This window comes from Plodia interpunctella, chromosome 27, assembly GCF_027563975.2.
Source record: "Plodia interpunctella isolate USDA-ARS_2022_Savannah chromosome 27, ilPloInte3.2, whole genome shotgun sequence".
Taxonomy (NCBI): Eukaryota; Metazoa; Arthropoda; class Insecta; order Lepidoptera; family Pyralidae; genus Plodia; species Plodia interpunctella.
In genome coordinates this window covers 1,974,902-1,995,676 of record NC_071320.1, presented here as the reverse complement: position 1 = coordinate 1,995,676, position 20,775 = coordinate 1,974,902, and the positions used below count along the sequence as shown (strand labels likewise).

The following is a 20,775-nucleotide window of genomic DNA, read 5'->3' as shown; positions in this document are numbered from 1 at the left end:
CGTTTATATTGTTTGTTTGTACACACGTACGTTTGCACGGAACTTTTCGTGCCCGAGTCCGATTCGCACTTGGTCGGGTTTTATTTCGTCACGAGATCTCTCTAAAGACAATTAGAGCTTGTGTCAAAAATTATTTTTTTTTAGAAAAAAAAAACTTGTTTGCCACAGGACTGGCTTGCCGAGCCAACTGTTAAATATTTTTTGTATACGTGTAACTTTTATGATTGTGAAAATAGAAGACGGAAAATGTCAGTACACTTATATACGATACGACGCGATGCCTTCTTCACAAGTATTATGGAAAGAAGGGGAACAAGTGTTAGTTACAACAAAAAAAAAAAAAAAGAAAAAGTGGGTGTCGTGTCGTATCAAGAAGTGAAGGAATAGGTTTAAATTACATGATGATGACGTGTAAGTTTATAAATAAATCATTCCTTCAGTATCACGCTTCAGCCCATGCCTTGCGCGTCGTGTCATCGGCTGTTCTCACATTAAGTTAGTACAGGCATTTTTATAGGTCTTCTCGTGATACGAAAATCCAGAATTACTCTACCAGATATATGGGGCTGACTTTTATATTTAGGACCTTCTCTTACTTTCAGATTAAATAAATCACACAGATTGAGCTTGCTCCGAAGTGAGTTCGAAACTTGTGTTACTCAACGATACTATATTTTATATAGATAAAGAAACATCCAAGACCCAGGCCAATCAGAAAAAGATAATTTTCCAACATGACCCGACCGGGGATCGAACCCTCTCGGTTCAGAGGCAGGCACTTTACGACTGCGCCATGCCACCGAGGTTGTCTATTCGTGAAATAAAATCGTAAACGTTTTTTGTAGAAAACGTTGAACATTTAGACTGCAAACAAAACATTATGCATCATATTTCTTGTCGGTTGTTTTTTAAATGAGAAATATCCGCTGACTTTATAGTATTGCAGATAAAAGGACAACTAAAACCGTAAGGCACCTGTGCAAGGACAGTCTAACCCTAAGGTCTAACCAGATGGGGTTTCATAGACAATCCAAATCAGATTTCCAAAATGTATCTGGCCTCCAAAATCGTGGCAGTGCGTATACAACCAAAGAAGAAGACGAAAAAATCGAGAAGTGATATTTGACGACCTCGGTGGCGCAGTGGTAAAGTTTTGCCACTGGACCGAGAGGTCCCGGGTTCGATCCCCGGTCGGGCCATAATGGAAAATGATCTTTTTCTGATTGGCCCGGGTCTTGGATGTTTATCTATATATGTATTTGTCATAAAATATAGTATCGTTGAGTTAGTATCCCATAACATTTAACTTTGGGGCTAGCTCAATCTGTGTGATTTGTCCTAATATATTTATTTATTTATTATTATTATTATTTATTATTATATATACCAAACCAGTGTATTCATTTTATCAGTGCCTAAATTTACGAAATCCTCACGCACAGCTATGTCTTTGCATATATTACGAAACTTATTTATATGTAAATACGGCACCCATCCGTCTTATCGCTTATTTACTTTCCTATCTCAGTTTTTATGTCATACATATTAATTAATATACTTATGAGTGATTTATTTACGTCCAAGTTTCATTAAAAAAAATGGGGAAGATTTTTTTTTAAGTAAAAAAAGATATTTTACAAAAAACATACGTTAGATTTTTTTGTAGTAAACAAAATAAGTTTTATAACACAAGACTTTGAGTTTTCAACGTACATTGCAGGTTTTTCTTTGCGGTGAATAAAAACTCTCATACAAACTATATGCACTGTTCATGCATTCGCGTCGGTATTTGAATTCGACGATTGTGTACTCGGTTGTCGCCACGTAGACACTGTATCGATGTGGCCTACAGGTGAATAACGTACTGCATATTTTATGGAAGGTATCGAGTAACTGATCGATACAGTGCAATATCGATGGTGCACCGTTGATGCAGATAGCTATCAATAAGATTCACATTCTCGGTACATCCCACCACACATGTAGTGGAGTGACTATTTCGTATTGGTCTATCATTGTCAATTTTTTCTTATTTATTTCATTTGGAAAATTATCGGCGTTCATAATATTTTTTGATGTCCTATCAATGATCCACTCGTTGCGATATTCGGGAAAAATAAAGAGAGAGAGAGAGAGAGATAACCCATATAAAAAAATACATTATATCATTTTCAAAATATGTAATCCCAAGAAAGTATAATGTGAATTTAAGAGCGACAAGTATGAAAATGTACGTAGAACCTAGTTCTGATAATCTTTACGGAGAAAGAACGAATGAATACCTATTGTCATTAATACATATCTAATAATAAGTTATTAAAATTAGAAGATTATAAAAGTAAAAATATTTTTAAAAGAAAGTTAAAGAAAATTTTGCTTTGAACCGTGACTGAATAGATAGATATATACTCGTAATAATAGAGAAATCTTAGTTTAATATAATATTAGGTTATGTCAAAAGTGAGTGCATTTGTTTTCGCCGACAAACTGGTTTACAGTTTGGCGATTTTTTGTTTTTGTGATAACCTGTAACTGTTTTTCTGGATAAATAAATATTTTTCTTTTATTTTTCGATAGTACTCTTGGTATCGCTTTTTAAATGGTTTTTGTTATAAATATCACACATGAATTTTAACTAATGACAATAATAAAGAGATTTAAAAAAATTCAAATCTGTATATCGCTACCAAATAACATTTTCCATTCCCAATCTACTTCTGAGCTAAGCCAACGACGAACGGACGGACGGACATACATGACGAAACTACAATTATTTTTCGGGACCCTATAATGATCGATTGCGTAGGATTCCGTCTCGCTTTCCCAATAAAACGAAACGTTGCAAGCATATAATGAAATTGATCAATTTGTCTAATCGGCCATAAGGCTGAGCGGCGATAGTCATTATTCATTTAGGAGATCCCTTCCGATCCCTGTAACTGTATTACTGGCCGCGTTTACACCGAAATGAGCCTTTTAGAAAGATATATTTATTCTCATCATCTCGTGTTACATTCAGACCTGTGACGCCTCAAAAATTCAATTGCGTGAATTCTTCTCTTTGGAAATACTATTATTGTCTATCAGCTGTTAAGGCTTTGTGTAATATCATCAGTCGTCAGGTGATAAGAAACAAAGGCATTCTTGTTTTCTATTTCTTCTTCATTCCTAAGGAGTGTTTACAGGCAGGTGGTTGTAAAATGATAGCCGAATATTCAAAACTTCAAGGTTATTTTTTAAAAGCTTCGCGTCGTTACAGCCTGAACGGAGGCGGCGTCACGCGGAGAATCGATAGTATGATGTTACATCACTATGAAAATTCTGCCTGTTAATCCTATCAATTTCCATAAGGCTTACTCCATCTGACGGCTTCGTATCGAATGGGCGAAGAGTTGTGTCACAATGTTATTATATTGGATTTTACGTAATACGTTACTAACACACTATAAAATATCACAGAAACATTGTTTTGCGTAAAAAAAAAAATCTGTAGCACGTACAGTTTTTGAGATACAAGTGGGCCCTCAGACCACACTATGAGGACTGAGGGCCGTTTCGGTACTCTAGAAATAAGATAACGAATGCCTATGAAAACTACGTGACGGTAGCAAAACGGCCAAGCCACACGTTTTAACTAGAATGTAGAGTATGTGAAGTTAGGTTTGGTAAAGTTAGAGTGCATACATCAAGAATCTTGGCTCTACATGAGATCTGACCACTTTTTCATACATTTTGACTAAAGTGTAAAGTTTGTGAAGTTAGGGCTTGTTTGTAGGTTTAGAGCGTGTAGTCTCTGGAGCTTGGCTTTATATAGCCTATATAAAGCCAAGCTCCAAAGACTACACGCTTATCGCTATACGATATCTGATAAGTTTTTCACCGGATAAGCAAACTAGACTCGTCTTGGCAACATTTTTACGTGAAAATGTGTTTGGTGGGATTCCAACTTTCACAAATCTTTTGGAATATTCCCTAAAGCTCAAGCGTATTTTCATAGTCATAGAATTTCAAGAAGTGGGCCCTCAGACCACACGCACATAGTAAAATTAAAATAATGACACGTATCGATCGTCCGATCGAAATATTGTGATGTTTTTGCAAATGCAGAAATAGTGATCTAGATCTTTATGCCAGCTCCACAGTGTCGCCGAACTCAGACACATGCCGAAGCGAATGCGTGAACATTGCGTAGTTAGTAAGAGGGCTTTTATCTACCGCAATGTAAAACCAGCAATGTATACCGAAAGTTTGGCAAACAGTGTGGAGCCGGCATTAGAAAAAAATGGAGAAACTTATAAAATAAATTTCGTATGCGTCTATAGAAGACGGTATTCGAGAAAGTCATGTCATATGCCTTTTAGCGACTTGAATATAATCTGTGGACACCAGTGTTAACAATGACAAGGTCTAATTAAAATTGTAAAAGTTTCTGACGCTTTTCAATAAAATCGCGTTCAAATTTAATTAGTTGGATGGCAAAAAGTTTTTATGAGTTTTGTTAGCTTTCAAAGCCCTAATATTTTAATATTAGGATATTTTAATATTTATATTTAAAGCTTCGCTGAAAATTGTCTCCACAGAGATATAAGATAATATTAGCAAAAACGGGTTTTACTAAGAGGTGTGAGGTGGGAGGGTGCTAATCGAGTGTTGGCTCTATCAACCTCATAATGGTTAAAGACGTGAGACTACACTACAGTTTACTGAATCTCTGATATTTTTTAAAGATCTGTGGAGTCACTTCTGCTTTGAGACCGTTTAAGTAAGGCTACCTACAGATATATCCAAAACACCTCACACTATCGAATCGGAAAGATGAAAAAATATATCATGTGGGAAACCCTAATTTGTTTTTGAAGTGAAAACTTCTTTAGCGGCGTTGTGCACTTTTTGTGATGGGTAAAAAATGTTAAACTCGCGTCAGGACACGTGACCCTGATCGAAATTTCGTAAGATGCCAAAAAAATGCACAACGTTAATATTCAAGTTTTTACTTCTGCCGGCACTCCCGGAATGCGACCCTTTTTTTTAAGATTTCATTTGACCACTTTGTCGGCCTGATTAATGTGTATATCCATACCAAATTACATAATTCTAGTACTAATAGTTTATGAGCTAGACCGCGGACGGACGGACAGTCAGACGGACATGGCGAAACTATAAGGGAAGGAACCCATAGTCTGTACTACGGAATTTCAAGAAGTGGGCCCTCAGACCACACGCACATAGTAAAATTAAAATAAAGACACGTATCGATCGTCCGATCGACATTTTGTGAACCCTAAAAAGCATTGAAAGGGTTGCTTATTTTTCTGTTTGTTCATTATTTTTTACTAAACTGAATGTACCAGCCTATAAATTGAGATTTCAGGTCAATTTGCATTTTATTGACTTCCTGTTTAATGTTATTGTACTTTAAGGGCTAAATAAGGGAAAAGTGTAGGGTACTTTCAGTAAATTAACTATTTACAGGGTGTAATAAAATACCTATCCTACTAATATTATAAATGCGAAAGTTTGTGAAGATGTTGTAACACACCCAATGTTTGATCCTTCACGCAAAATCTATTGGACGGATTGTTATGAAATTTGGTCTACTGATAGAATTTAACCTGAAATAACACAGAGTGCTTTTTATTCCGAAATTCGCAAGGGAGCGAAGCCCGAGGCGCAGCTAGAATTATAAATGCGAAACTCTGGCTGCCTGTCTGTCTGTTCCGCTTTCACGGTTAAGCCGCTGGACCGATTTTGGTGAAATTTGTATATAGTTTTATACAGTCATATAGTTTTTTCTAAAATCAACCCCCAAATGACTGTTTTGGGGGTGAAATTTTGTATGAAAACAATGTTTATTCCAATTACGCAGAGAAATTCACGCGGATCAAGCCGCGGGCAATAACTAGTACACAATATAGTAAGTACAAACTTTATGTGACGACACCCTGTTTAAGTCCGGTCCCAAAAGTGTTAACCCGTCAAAAGCTGCCCGGATTAAACGACGGTATAAGGATCAGCCGGATATAACTGGATATGACCAAAACCGGGTACATCTAGGAATTTGGATCGATAAAATATTGTAGGATGTTTAGGTTGAACACTTTAATTACGATTTTATTTAACTTGCAATGTAACTATATCACTATACGTCGGGTGGAATCTTGCAATTGCAACTAAATTTTGAAGCAGATATCTGGAACTGATTGAGCTGAAATTTTGTACACACGTTTTGTTTTGGATGACAATGTATAATTATGATAAGGATGACCTGATGCTGCACCCAGGTAAGGCTCGATACTTGATAACTCTTAAACGGTTAACTGCATGGACACGATTTCTTTGTCACACATTGAATGCAATATAATCGCTCTGATAACAATTAAAGCTTGTGTCAAAAAACACATTTTTGTAAAAAACTTACTACTATCTGGCGTGTAGTTCCGTAGGTACATTGGTTTTCTTATCCGCGGTATTATATTTAGTACCTTCAAAAGATCAAAGAAATTCTGACCGGGACGCACACACACATTAATATAGTCACATAAATATACAAAATATATATTGCATTTAAATGATAAATTAAATTGATCTTTTTCTTACTAAGCAATAACAGAGTAAGTATTGAATTGAGTTAATAACTCATGTTAATCTAACGCAAATTCCTCGAAACGTACGGAACTTTTATGAGGGTCCCGTATACGTACGAAAGACCGATTCATAAAAGGAAATTACGTTGACTAACCCACCGTCCTAGCTGACCTCTAAATGCGACGACGAAGCCAGACGCGGCGCGATGCGACTGTATCAAACGTATGTATATTAGAGCGCGGCCTCCATTATTTTAACGTCCGTCGACGGTTCAGCGCAGAAATTGTGTAGTTTCGACGCACGTCAATGTCAAAACATTGTAAAACAAACAACGGAGCTATTTGTGCCTTGCTTGGATATTTGGCTTTGCCGTTCACATAAATACGTGTAGCGACGCATCGTCGTGTATTGTTCTATAGCGCAGTTAGGACGCCGGGCAAGCAAGGTCTTATAAATTATAGACATAATTTGCCTCACATCCACTCTTACGTGTGTAGTATATTAACCACATTTCTTCAGTTGATGGAATACAACCCCATTTGTATAAACACGCTTTTAGTTTATATTTATAATATTTTTTTGGATTTCTGTGTACTTGCATGTTTCTGTATCAGATATTATTACAGAATGAGAAATATCAATTGTTTTATCCGCAATTAAAGGTTATATACAAATTTATTTTATAAAATTGGTGGTGAAGATTCAATCCCATAGCAATTAGCATTGATGTAAATTTCAATATATTTCTTGTTAGCCAATACCAACCCACTGCTGGGCAAAGTCGTCCCCTTTTTCGAGCCACTTCCTACGGTCTGTGCCAGTCTTATCCAACGCTTTCCCGTGACCCAAACAATGTCATGTGCGGGCTTGCGGTCACAAACTTTTTTTTTATATCTTCTCCCTATATTAACTTTATCTTAAGTTTCCATTCTATCCCTGCGATAAGAAGAGCGGAGCTTGCTGTCACAAGTATTTTTGCTTAAAAGGAGGCCCAGACTAGTTATATTTAATGGATAAATTTGTTACCCAATAAAAACTTTTTATTATTTTATTTTTATTATTTTATGGTCATGGTCTTTTTTTGACCAAGTTAATAATCATTACATAGTATAAAACAAAGTCGCTTCCCACTGTTTCTCTATCCATATATATGCAACGGATTTAGATGAGTTTTTTTTAAATAGACATTTTTTCAAATAGTGATTCGAAAGAAACGTTATATGCATAATATTTCACCCGTGCGGAGCCGGGGCTAGCGGCCCGCCTCGGCTTATGAAAACTCACTAAGGCTTAGATGTAATTTCCGAAGGTTTATTTTACTAAAACAAAAGAATATTTAATAATAACAACTTTATTTTATACGTATTTATTCAAAACGAAAGGTCTAGGCATAAATAACAGAGAATTCGTCCCCAACATTTATAAATATAATCGCTTTAACATAAGAAAATACATGAATACGTTTACAAAAATACACCAAAATTTTGCGGAAAGTTACCGAAAATAAAGTAGATTATTTCCCCTCCATTACCGGTTTTAAAAGAGGTCTTTTATACAATAACAACGTGGAAAAGATGTTTGTAATTTTCACCCGGGTAACAATTTTCACCCGGGTAATAATTTATTTGGTTGTCGCGGTTGAGAGTTAACATTAAGAAGCAACAGGTATTAGATTTTTGTACCGTTTGATTTTAATATTATGTGGCAACTGTAAAATCTTTTATATTATGTATTTGTTTTTTTCTGTCTGTATTTTCTATACTTATTATTTATTAATTTATGTACACAATATAACAGTATATAATGTATAACTAACAAATACGAATACATTAGTTGTTAAAAGCATTAAAAATAAAGTTTTATGATTACTTTTAAATCTCGACATATACAAAATGAGACACAATTTTGACCACAAATGAAGGATCTTTTTCTCACAATTTAACTTATTGAGCACCCAAATTGCATTCTCTGTATGACTGAGTTATTTTGTGCCAGAAAAATTAAATGAATAAACAAATACACAAGGATAAATATAAAAAAGCCAAATTAATCACTTTGCGATATACATATGAACTTAATCGAATCAACTAAAGCATATAACATTGATATAAAATAGATAAGGCAGAGAAATTATACTTCATACAATATTAATACAATCCCACTATCTCACTAATACAATAAAGGCTAAAGTTTGTGAGTATGTTTGGTCCCTATAAAAGTACATAATGTACATAGTCAAAGGGAATATCAAAACAGGTTATGATTGTGATCCGAGTGCTGATTATTATATATATATATATATATAACTTACTTAACTTACATGAAAATATATGAGAAACGAGATGACCAGTTCCCTCTGGAAGCACCCGTTCACGAGTTGACGCATGGGACAGCCATCGCGTAGCTCAACCATAATAGAGGGCACCTCACGACCCTCTTAATGGCTATAAGGTCTAAATTAATTTTGTAACTAATTTTATATAAATAATAATTGATTGGACGCGGGATCCTGCTCCAGAATGCCCATTCTTCGCTAGCTTTTTTATATATGTTTATTCTTCTTCCTTCATTTTGTACACTTAATACTCAATACTCAATTCTTTATTTGCATCCTTAATGACAGAACAACAAGTACATATCTATCTTTTAAACAATAGAGACAATTAAGGACTTTTAGGGGCCGCAGCAATCGAAACGGGGCTGCCTTGTCCATAATTACAATATATAGATTCACTACTTACGTTAAAAGATTGTCTCTCATCCTAACGCCGGTTCGAGTGTAAGAGATCCCTACATGGGATAACTTCTTGTATGTCTTTCTTGGATTAATTTGAATTGATGTACTTATTTTCTTTTTGTCAATTTCCATTTGTGGGTTCTCTTTATTTTATGCTGAAATTGGAGTTATGAGGGTAATTTAATTTTATCCGGATTATCTGAGAGCCGCTTGGGAAATTAGTGGGTAGTTTCAGTTTTTATGCTGCAAGTAATACATTTTGTTGGAAAATTGAAAACCTCTTAACTTTATCATAAAACTTTATAATCTCATCATAAATTACATGGTTTATACTATTTAACCGCTGCCGGGGTTTTACAAAGGTACACCTAAAGAATAGCACCTGAGTTAATTTTTCCAAAAACCGTACTAGCTATTTTTCAGATCGTTTCGACCGCTGCGGCCGCGCTGTCATTACAATTTTTTAAATTTTAACAAAGACAAGAATTAGCTTTACTATATCTGACTTTAAAATAATTAATCTGTGTTGTGGTAATGTCAATGAATGATTGATTTTGGAAATGATCCCTTACTTAAGAAAATTGACGGATCGTAATGACAGCTCAGCAACAGCGGTCGAAACGCTCTCAGAACCAATACCATACAATACAATATCAAATCAATATTTTGTCATAAATTAATGGTATATTAAAAAGAATTTCCCTTTCACTTATTTTTTGTAATTCCAAATCAAGACAGAAATTCTATTCTATTTTACTCATAAACAAAGTTCACTTAATTCCCTTACATATACAATGTATACAGTGTAAATAAACTGAGCAGTCCTTTGCAGCGAATCTCGCAGACTTAACAAGGAGACTACTAGTTATGAATTCCTAAAACATGTAGCGTATAATCTGTACTGTACTCATACTATTTGTATTGCAGTAGAATAAGCACTCCAATAATAAGTCGGGGCCGGATACCGGATCCCAGTGGGACCGGTCATCCGGATAATGCTCGCTAAATGGAAATGGGAATTGAGCTGAATTAATTAGCTCAAAATAAATTAAATTGTTCCCAAATGGAAACATTTTAAGGCGATTGGTTTTGTAGTTTTAGTCTGGATAAATTTTTCACTATTTCAATTAGATTGTGCCCGTATGTATTTTGTATGTTTTCCTTTAGTGTAGACATATATTTTATGTTATTTAACCACTCTACACAACCGAGACATAAAAAATACGATATTTAATCTAGTTTTACTGAAGGCCTATAGTCAACCAGGTCGTCAGCGTGCGGGTTCGGTATTATCCGGGATCCAGATAAAAACGGATATGTCTTGTTTATGCGCGCTATCACTGTGTGTAATCCTAGTATGCGGTTGACGGGTTAACACTTTTGAGAAAGAAAAAAAGAATAAAAAGATTTATTTGCCAAAAACATGAGTACAAATATACAAATTGATGTTAAAATGAATTAAACCTGTAGTAGGTTTAATTCATTTTAACATCAATTTGTATTATATGTTTTAACGAAAACTGAGGCTGAAAATCTTGTTTTGGTTTATATATTTACACTAGCGATCATTCCAGGCTTCACTAATTACAAAACAAAAATTCGTCCGGTACTTTTTAGTTGTTTGCGCTACAGACTTTTAAGCGACAGGGAGTATAATTTTATATAATTTGTAAGGAAGGATGTAAAGATATAAGAATGACTTAAGTATGTAGGGGTGTACACACTCATGCATTTGCGCCAAATCAGCATTCCTGTAGTCGATAGCTACAGTCGTCCCGTGTCGGGCTATCGACCAACACAACCGCGCACATACCTATATTTCTGTACTCTGTTTAATTCGTGTCACGCGAACGTTAACTTTTAGTTTTCTTTTCTATTGTGTGTGCTAATTATAAGTTTGGTACCAATATAAGCGAAACTTTCGTGAGCTGCATTAAGTACTTTACTTAACTTACATGAAACGTGAAAAGTGATCATACGTTAGAGACAGTGAAATTAGACATTCGATCAGATATCAATAGACTTACAAGTATATATACCTTATGTGTATAACGTATATATAGTTAAGTCATTCTTAATTATATATACCTTACTCTGTTTATCACCATACGTAAGAAGGTGATAAACAGTGTATCATTATACTTTGTATCTATTGTATCATCAAATTAAATAAATAATTTTAAGTGATTAGAGAGAAAACAACTGTATATATTTGGGTGCAATATTGAGCAATATAACACTTAAACAAATAATAGGAACACTTCAGTTAAAATGCTGTTTAGTTTCGAAGGACACATTGTTCAAAGTGACGGACGATTGAACAAAAAATCACAAACATTAATGGGCAAGCCGCTGGTTAAAACTGGTATTTTCCAGTTTCAGTACAAATAATTTACATCGGGCTGAAACTTTGAGTTAAACCAACTATGGAGACCGCGAGCGAAAATTCCTATGAGAAAGTCTATCAAGTGAAATAAATTCTCATGCTATATCTACATTATGAATACCATAGAATATTTTGCTTTCTCCTTTTGAAAAAATGATAAACACGTTGGTTAGTGTTTTATCATTGTGGACATTGGAGAATTGAGTGTGATTTTATAGTGTTGGTAAGCAAACTAGTTTGGGTTAATAGTTTTGATAATGTACGCGTAATTATGATAATGTAGTCATTCAGTTTCGTTTAATATTTTTGCACTCAACAGAACTTACTCGAAAAATTTGCAAAATAATATATTAGGCGTGTCACGGCGCACAGCATAACGGATAAAATTTTAAAATTCACGAGCTGAATTCGCTGAACGAGATCCTAGCGGTTGGCCCTGAATATTTTCCGAGTCCGAGTGGCACATGATCGGTTTTTAATAAAACCGGCTTGACCGTCAGTTCGTTTGGCTGTCCTCTCCGGTTAGTTTAATGCTCAAATGTCTAAATGTGCATTTGGTAATGTCCGTACTGGACCCTTGACAGTAACAGTTGGGACAGTTGGGAGCTCTGGACAAAGCAATAAGAGCCAATCGACTGACTTACCCTCGTTAAAGACAGCACCCAATAAGCTTAGGAGAACATTTAATTTGAAACAGTTGATAAAATATTGAGAACGCAGAAGTTTAATCCGAGGATAATCGGAACTAACATTGATGGTTGACTGTTAGAGAACTTATAAGACCCACATTTGTTAATTGATGTCTTTGGAGAACAGACTGCGCTGAAGTTTGTTGCGCTGTTTCTTCTTCAGACGCGCTTTGGATTCGGTGGAAGACCTAGGGTGAGTTCAGAGATAAAATATTATTCTTTTGTCTATAGGTGAGTTGCACCATCAAATTTGTTGTTGATTTTAACCGACGGCGCGCCGCTGACGTTTAGACAAAATGGCGTAGGTACTTTTAATTTTTCTGCGCAAATTAAAGGCTGCAAACCATTCCGTTTTTTTGAGCAAATTTTTGTGACGTCAAAAAGTGATTTATATCAAAGAATATTGATTTTTTGTGAAAAGTTATATTTTTGTAATTTTGTGCAATAGACTTTTTAAATTAATAAACATAGTACACACTTCTGCATTATCTGTATTTTACGCTTTGGACCGATAAATATATATATTAAAATTGCCAGTTTAATTATCCGTTTTACGAGTACCTATTGGACATAGGTACAAAATTACAATTAATTTTTGTGTGGTGGTGTTTAATTTCTGGCAATAAATGTTCTCTAACTCATTAATTCATTCACTTTTATAACTGGTGCCATTCGGGTGTTCATTTTTGATTAATTTTGTTATGTTCGTTTAAGTTAGTGATATACTTTTTGATTGATTGATATTATATGCTAGTTACACAGGAAAATTTTGAAACGATAGCTCTCTCATATTAGTGTTTTTCCTGTTAATTTCGGAGCTGTGACGTCGAAAGGAGAGCAAAAAAAGATGTATTGTAAAAACATTATATTTAATTACACCTGTCCGGACTTAGTTTGTCTTTAGTTGTTCTGTTAGTTTTTCTTTGTTCAAATCATGTGCCTGCGGTCTGAGGGCCCACATCTTAAAAATCTATATATGAACATATGCTTGAGATTTAAGAAGCATTCGAAATAATTGTAAAAGTTGGAATTAGATTTTGTGAAAACCAAATAAGTGATAATAATATATATGTTACCGGTCAAACTAGACTCCAGGATAAACTAGTTTTGCCTAGGCCAAACTAATTCTTCCTACATGCGATAGGATAAACTGGTTTAACCTAGGCTATACTAGTTCGTCCTATCGCATATAGGAAAAATTATTTTATCCTAGGCCAAACTAGTTTATCCTGATAGAAAGAAACACACACAGGTTAAACAGGAATTACCTAGTCTAAATTTATTTAGCCGAGTCCAACAAATTAAGTCTCCGAAATAGCATTATAAATATAGTATTTTTAATATTAAAACTACTATATTTTTTTAATATTTGACGACACGGTGGCGCAGTGGTAAGGTTCTTGCCACTGAACCGAGAGGTACCGGGTTCGAACCCCGGTCGGGTCGATGGAAAATAATCTTTTTTTGATTGGCCCGGGACCTGGATGTTTATTTATAATATGTATTTGTAATAAAATATAGTATCGTTGAGTTAGTATCCCATAACACAAGTCTCGAACTGTGTGATTTGTCCCAATACTTTATTGTGTACCTACTTGCATTGTTATATTACTGATAAAAAATTATACATAAATTTATATTTAAAAAATGGTAAGCCCTTCTGGCATAATAGGGACCAACACTGTTTGAATGAGTTTCTTTCAGCATTTCTTCTCAGCAGTGGTCGTTCCGAAATGCTAGTAGTTTGTAGCTTTGGTAAACATCATTTAATTTAGAATATGACGTGAAAAAGTGCCTGTGAAGGCCTAATTTCTGAATTAATGATTTGATTTTGATTTTTGAACAATATATTTATTTTTTTATTATTTTTTTATTTATAATAACGCGTTGTCATGAAAACTGAAGCGTTGTGGAAAATTTCAATTCTGTAGGACAAATAGGTAAGTGATTTGATAGAGGTGTGTGTGTGTGTAGGTGTCTCAGTACACACTGTATAGACTGGGCCCGACTAATATTATAAATGCGAGAGTCTGTATATCTGTGCATTCCGCTTTCATGGCTAAACCGCTGGACCGATTTTAATTAAATTTGTCGGTTCCGTGATTATTTTATCACGCATTGCATGCAACAAGATCTCACTGGCGACAATAAAAGCTTATAGAAAATAAGTTGTTTAAAATATAGTTAAAAAGTTACCACCAATTAAAGAGCATTTAAGGCGCCGACGTCACCGTATCGCTGTTACATCCATCATTAGCCGGATATCCGGATATACTGACAACACGCCATTCATCTTGTGCGGACTGCACGCTATTAAGATAGCAAAGTTTGTGTGACCCTTAAATATGCTTCAGTAGCCATAGCGTAGGGCAGAGAATGTCATTGACTGAGCGAGCGAGGTCTAACGTTCTACTTGGGGTAATAATACATTTTTTGTATGTATGTAAATATGTATGTGTATTCGCGGCGAACAACTAGTTTCTTTAGTTCAAGCTGGAACATTTAATGTGCCACGTGAGTTTGTATATACCAATTTGACTCATGTGTTATCTAGTCGTTTTCATAAAACTATTTGCGTCCGGTGAAGGAAGAAATCGTGAGGAAATCTGCACACTGGTTGACTGATTAGTTCACTAGTGTGTATGCGACTAGTCGCTATTAGATGTCGGTAGCTAAGCGATACTACTGGTACGGCCACGTCTAGCGAAAACCGACTAATTACATCCTTACATATTATAAAACAAAGTCCTTTGCCGCGTCTGTTTGTTCGCGATAAACTCAAAGACTACTGCACGGATTTTCATACACTTTCACCAATAAATAGTGTGGTTCCTTAGTAAGGTTTTAGGTGTATAATTTATTGTTTTTACCTAGGCGAAGCCGGGACGGGCCGCTAGTAGGGAATAAATTCCTGGCTTTGCTGTTTCAAGTCCTGGCAGTAAGGGCAACCCCAAAAATGCTTATATAATTAAATGCTTACATAATTGGCATATACTGCGACTTAATGTCGGAGTAATATCAATGGTCTGACAACCAGGACGCCGAAGATCGTGCGAAATGGCTAAAGAAAAGTAGGAAAATTGTGAACTGAGTTATGACTACTAGAGAAACAAGGAAAACGCTCATATGAAAGACAGAGATAGGCTACAAACTGAATATACAATATATGTTTTGTTTCAGGAGATGCCTAACTCGACGCCGGTCAGCTTCCAGTGGGACAAACTCTCGCCGGCCGAGTTCCAGCAGCTACAGGAGTTAGCATCCTGTGAGTACAACAATATTATAATTAAAAAAAATCTGTTACATCTTGAAAAAAATATGAGATGAAAATAATCTGAAATCGAGCGGGAATTGATCCCACGCCCCTGTCTATCCGGGACAGTGCTCTTTATCACTTACTTAATCAACTCGGCCGAATTAATTCATTTCTTTACGTCTTACGCCGACGTACAGTATTTTCATTAGAGATTAATAGGTATCTATCTACTCTTGACTAATCAAATACCTCACTGTTAAAAGTTAGAAATTATGTATTTTTTGAAAATACTCTCTCTATTTAAACAGTTTTGATATAGTTACGTATCACAGATGCTTTTTAATTATTATTAATAATAATCGACTTGGTGGGTGTTGCTTTTTCGGCCCACTGTGCCACGCTAAAATATTTTCGTTTTAACGTTCGTCGCTTCGGTGTCAGTCGAGCGACACTACATACGGGGTCCCTTATGTATCCTATCCTGTAAAGAATAAAATGTTTAAATAATTGATGTAGTTAATGTCCTGTAATGTAATGTAATGACCAAAGGATATGTTAGAGGAGAACTGAACTTTACTTGGAACTTCATTATATTCACTCTCACACAAAATATTATTATTATAAAGAGGTATAAGCGTTTGTGAGTTTGTATGGTTCAGGCGGGTAATTTCATAAACTACCGAACCTATTTCAAAAACTCTTTCACCATTAGAAAGGTACATTATCCTAGATTGGGATAGGCCTTTATTTTATCTCAAAATTCCCACGGGAGCGAAGCCCCGGGCAACATCTAGTGTGTCATATTTTAATGTTTTCTCAGCTTATGAGTCTGTTTCGTCACGTAATTTGCCATTTCTCGTAATTCCCGGGCTATTATTAGAGTGACATTTCGTAAAACGGAATAATGACGTCATAGTTATATCGAAAGTAGGGTTACCAACTTTCAACAACAGTTACAAAAGTGTCACAAATTATACATTTCTCTCGCATACATTTAATAAATACATTTCGATTAATTTTGTTGGATAGGTAGGAATTAATGTGGGAAACATATTCTGTGCTGTAGTGTTGTTTTGTCGGTATCTAATAACTGTGAGCTTTTCGCACTACAGCATAAGCATTTAGTTTTATTTTCAGCGTCTTTGGGCCAATAGTCCGCTATTTTGTAGGACTTTCGTCTCCACTCCGCACGGTCGTCGGCATCCCTAGTTGTCAGACCATTGTCGCGCATATCATCCTTGACGATCAAGGCAGCACTTCTTGGGTTTGCCCCTTGCCAGGGCTAGGTGGAAATAGCTTAGCCCGATGTTTGTTCCCTTCTTCTTTCTTTTCGAGTGTGTTAACACATGTGTCAGATTTTATTCAAGTCGCCTAAAGGCAACTTACATGACTTTTACGACTATATAGCACTACTAGACATCTTGTAGCATATAGTCACATACACACTAGTGAAATTAAACTGTCAATCAGTGTGGAGGTTATCTCACAATGTTTTCCTTCACTGAAAGCATCGTGATAAATGGAAACATGTGTCAGATTTGTATACAAACTCATTTAGCACGAGTAGGACTCGAACCTGGGGCCTTTCGATCTCCTACGCAATTAAAAATATAATTTCGTCGGCTGGCATATAAATAAGATCACTGATTCATAAAACTGACTTCAGTCGACAAGAAACTCAGTTAACAAGGTGTCAATTTATTGCAATAATTGTCTGTCCATTGAGTTTATTTAATTTTGCTTGTACTTTTTTGCTAACATAAATTGGAACGAAATTTTTTATTAAAAAAAATACAAATTTTTGAAACAAATTATCGCCAACGTTCGTTTGCTCAAAATCGAAATTTAATAAAACGATAATTATTAGTCCTCACTAGAATAGGACCACTCCGTATCCTCCAAGGGATGTCGTACGAGGCGACTAATGGACTCACAGCCTAGGCGGTTGATAGGAAACAATAGCATTCCCAAGGTGGGTTAACGGCAGGCGGCTAGCTGTAAAATAAAATCACCGAAAAATCGAATCTCGAAAAAAAATTCAAGTTCTTTTTGTCGCTGACCCCGGGCTTTGCAACGTCACAGCCCGACGGAAAGAAAATAACAATTTTATAAATGTGTTAATGCAATAAAAAAATATTTTACACTTGGCAACCCTGAATTCAATTTCGTTAAGAGACTCCCCTCCCCCTATTCGTGAGCTAATTGCTAACAAATGACTAGTACTGTACTTCAAACTGTGAGTGAGCTAAGTTAATTAAATATCGAGGCAAAAATCGAGTTAATCTAGAGTGTATATTGTAAACAATTTTATTTATTTTTAATGACCTCGGTGGCGCAGTGGTAAAGTTCTTGCCACTGAACCGACAGGTCCCGGGTTCGCTCCCCAGTCGGGTCATGATGGAAAATGATCCTTTTCTGATTGACCCGGGTCTTGGATGTTTATCTATATATGTATTTGTTGTAAAATATAGCATTGTTGAGTTAGTATCCCATAACACAAGTCTCGAACTTACTTTGTGTAATTTGTCCTTATATATTTATTTCTTTTTGAATAATTTATTTATTTAGGTAACCATGACTCATATTTGTTAGTAACGCTAATATTAATTTATATTTAATTATATTTACAGCAAATAAAAAAATCAAATAGCCATTTTAGTGTCTCAAACATGGAATTAGTAAGTACAGTCCACAGCACATCAACCTACCCAAATTTATTGCAAACTCACCGCTATCTCCGCGCCATAGAGCTTTATGCAGTGTAAATTGATGTAGTACTTCGTAAATTACCTACTAATTCCATGGTCCCAAATCATTATTGTGCTCCGTCAGGTTGTCAACGTAGGGCCATCTAGAAATTGTATCAAGTTTCGACATTCGTCAACGCACCTCATGTCAAAAACGAGTTTCTTTCGGCATTTCTTCTCCGCAGTGGTCGTTAAGAAATGCTAGTAGTTTGTAGCTTTGGTAATTATTTCAATCAATTTAGAATATGACGTGATAAAGTGCCCGTGAACGCCTAATTTCTGAATAAATTTGATTTGATTTTGATTTTGAGTAATACTTTTTCAACTTGTTTCTCATTTCTTTTACAGATTCCACAAAAAAACTCCAAGATGTCCTCAAGGAGATTTATGAAGTTAAGAAGCAAAGTCCAGACGGAGTAAGTCCCGTCCTATCCTACTAATATCATAATGTGAAAGTTTGTGAGGATGTATGTGTGTGTTGTTGCTCTTTTACGTAAAATCTACTGGACGGACTGTTGTGGAAGTTGGTGCACGGGTAGAATACAACCTGGAACAACAAATAGGCTATTTTTTGTCACGATATTCCCACGGGAGTAGGCCTCGGGACGCAGTTAGTATCGAAATATAATTTCATTCTTTTTTACTTTTAACCTCAGACGACAGATGGAAGGGGACGTGTCTGTGTATCTCTGTCTGTCCGCGTCAGTAGAAGTTCTTAATGTCTTTCTCTTTCTCATCATGGTCTGTTCCCAGTTCATTTCTCAGCTGTGATGTATCGAAGCGATAAAATAACATATTGTAAACTGACAGATAAATCAACTGCTAGATAAATCTGTCCGATGTGAATGAAACACTTTTTTAACGCTATCTATTTGATGTGTTATATTATATTTAGACTGTCTGATACTTTATCAGGTAATTTTCTGAGATGGGTTGCTCGAATTTTGAAATGGCAACCCATCTCATATTCATCTTATATTGCTTTTCCTCTTCTGTATTTTGTATTGTTATGTATTTTGTGATTGTTTGTCTTTTGAATAAAAATTCATTCATTCATCAGCAAGCGGTGAAACAGGCCCTTAAGCCATATAATGCTACCCTTTTCGGCAATCGGATAAAAACAGAGACGTAACTTCAATATTGGGTCACAAATCAAGATGGCCGCCATAACGCATGGCCCTCTCGGGCGAAGCTGTCGTTATATATCATAGGAAGGATTCAGTTCACTCTGACCTCATAATTTTGAGAATTATGGCCACCCTAATAGTACCGTAAGTGTGAATCATTTAGACGAGACACATAGCGGAAAACGAAATTCGAAACAAGGAATTGAAATAAAGATGACAAAAATACAAATTTGAATCATAAGTAATAAATAAATGTTACCAGTCTTAGAATACGCGATAAAAGAATAACTGAAATTTTCGATTCGTTTTAAGAATTGAAATTCACGCGTGCTAAGCCGCGGGCAAAAGCTAGTATTATAAATACTAGTAGGACTGTGGATTCACTTATTTTCCACTATTAATACAAACAACGTCTACAACTTCCTTTTGTTAAACAATCGTCTTAGAGAAGAATCCCCTAAATCGCTTACTTAGTCGCTTGATCGCCTTTTACGATCTGCGTGGGCATAAAGCCTTTTATTCGTCTAATCGGAAAAAAAGCATTTCTATCCCACTGACATAATTTAACTGTTGCGCTAGACTAGTCAGGATAATATTCTTTTTAGTTTTGCATATGTGTCGGTGTATGACTAATCATAAAACTCTTTGTAGTAACCCAAAAATATAAAAGAAAACTTAAAATAAAATGTTTATATATTATATAATGTTTGAGGTTGAATTTAATGTGCAATCACACCAAATCAACTGTACGGATTTTGATGACACGGATAATCTTGAATCGCGCATATAAGTAGTGTTAGTACTTATTCCCACGGAAGCGAGGCACCAGAACGCTAAATAATGTATCGTATTGGCAGAGGATAGATGTAAATGGAGGCAGCTCCACTGACAAAAACAACGTTCTTACGCTTGATTTTTATACTTTCTTATGATAATGATAAATAAAGTCAAAAATCATCATCATCTGCAGCGCTCCGTGACCCACTGCTGGGCATAGGCCTCCATCCGTCTCCGCAAACCAACTCTGTCCTGGGCCTTCTCTATCCAGTTGTTGCCAGCAATTTCCTTTACATCGTCGACCCATCTAGCTGCCGGATGTCCTACGCTCCGTTTTCCAGTTCTGGGGTACCACTCAGTTACAGCTTTACTCCACCTTCCATCATTCCTTCTAGCCAGGTGCCCAGCCCAATTCCATTTTAATGTCGCGACTCTGGAGACCACGTGTTGAACTTTCGTTCTCCAGGTTGC

At 35.6% G+C, this 20,775-nt stretch overlaps 1 protein-coding gene across 2 annotated transcripts in view; it reads left to right on the top strand.

The window, feature by feature from the left end:
- Positions 1–20,775, top strand: part of Dgk (Diacyl glycerol kinase) — a 75,705-nt gene that overhangs the window by 16,667 nt on the left and 38,263 nt on the right. Inside the window, exons 2-3 of one of the 2 annotated variants that reach the window (XM_053765118.2) lie at positions 15,578–15,662; positions 18,749–18,816. In XM_053765118.2, coding sequence (XP_053621093.1) covers positions 15,581–15,662; positions 18,749–18,816 — 150 coding nt within the window. In that variant the 5' untranslated portion in view covers positions 15,578–15,580. Of the gene's footprint in view, positions 1–15,577; positions 15,663–18,550; positions 18,621–18,748; positions 18,817–20,775 lie in introns of those variants that run through there. The other variant, XM_053765119.2, reaches the window with a different exon arrangement.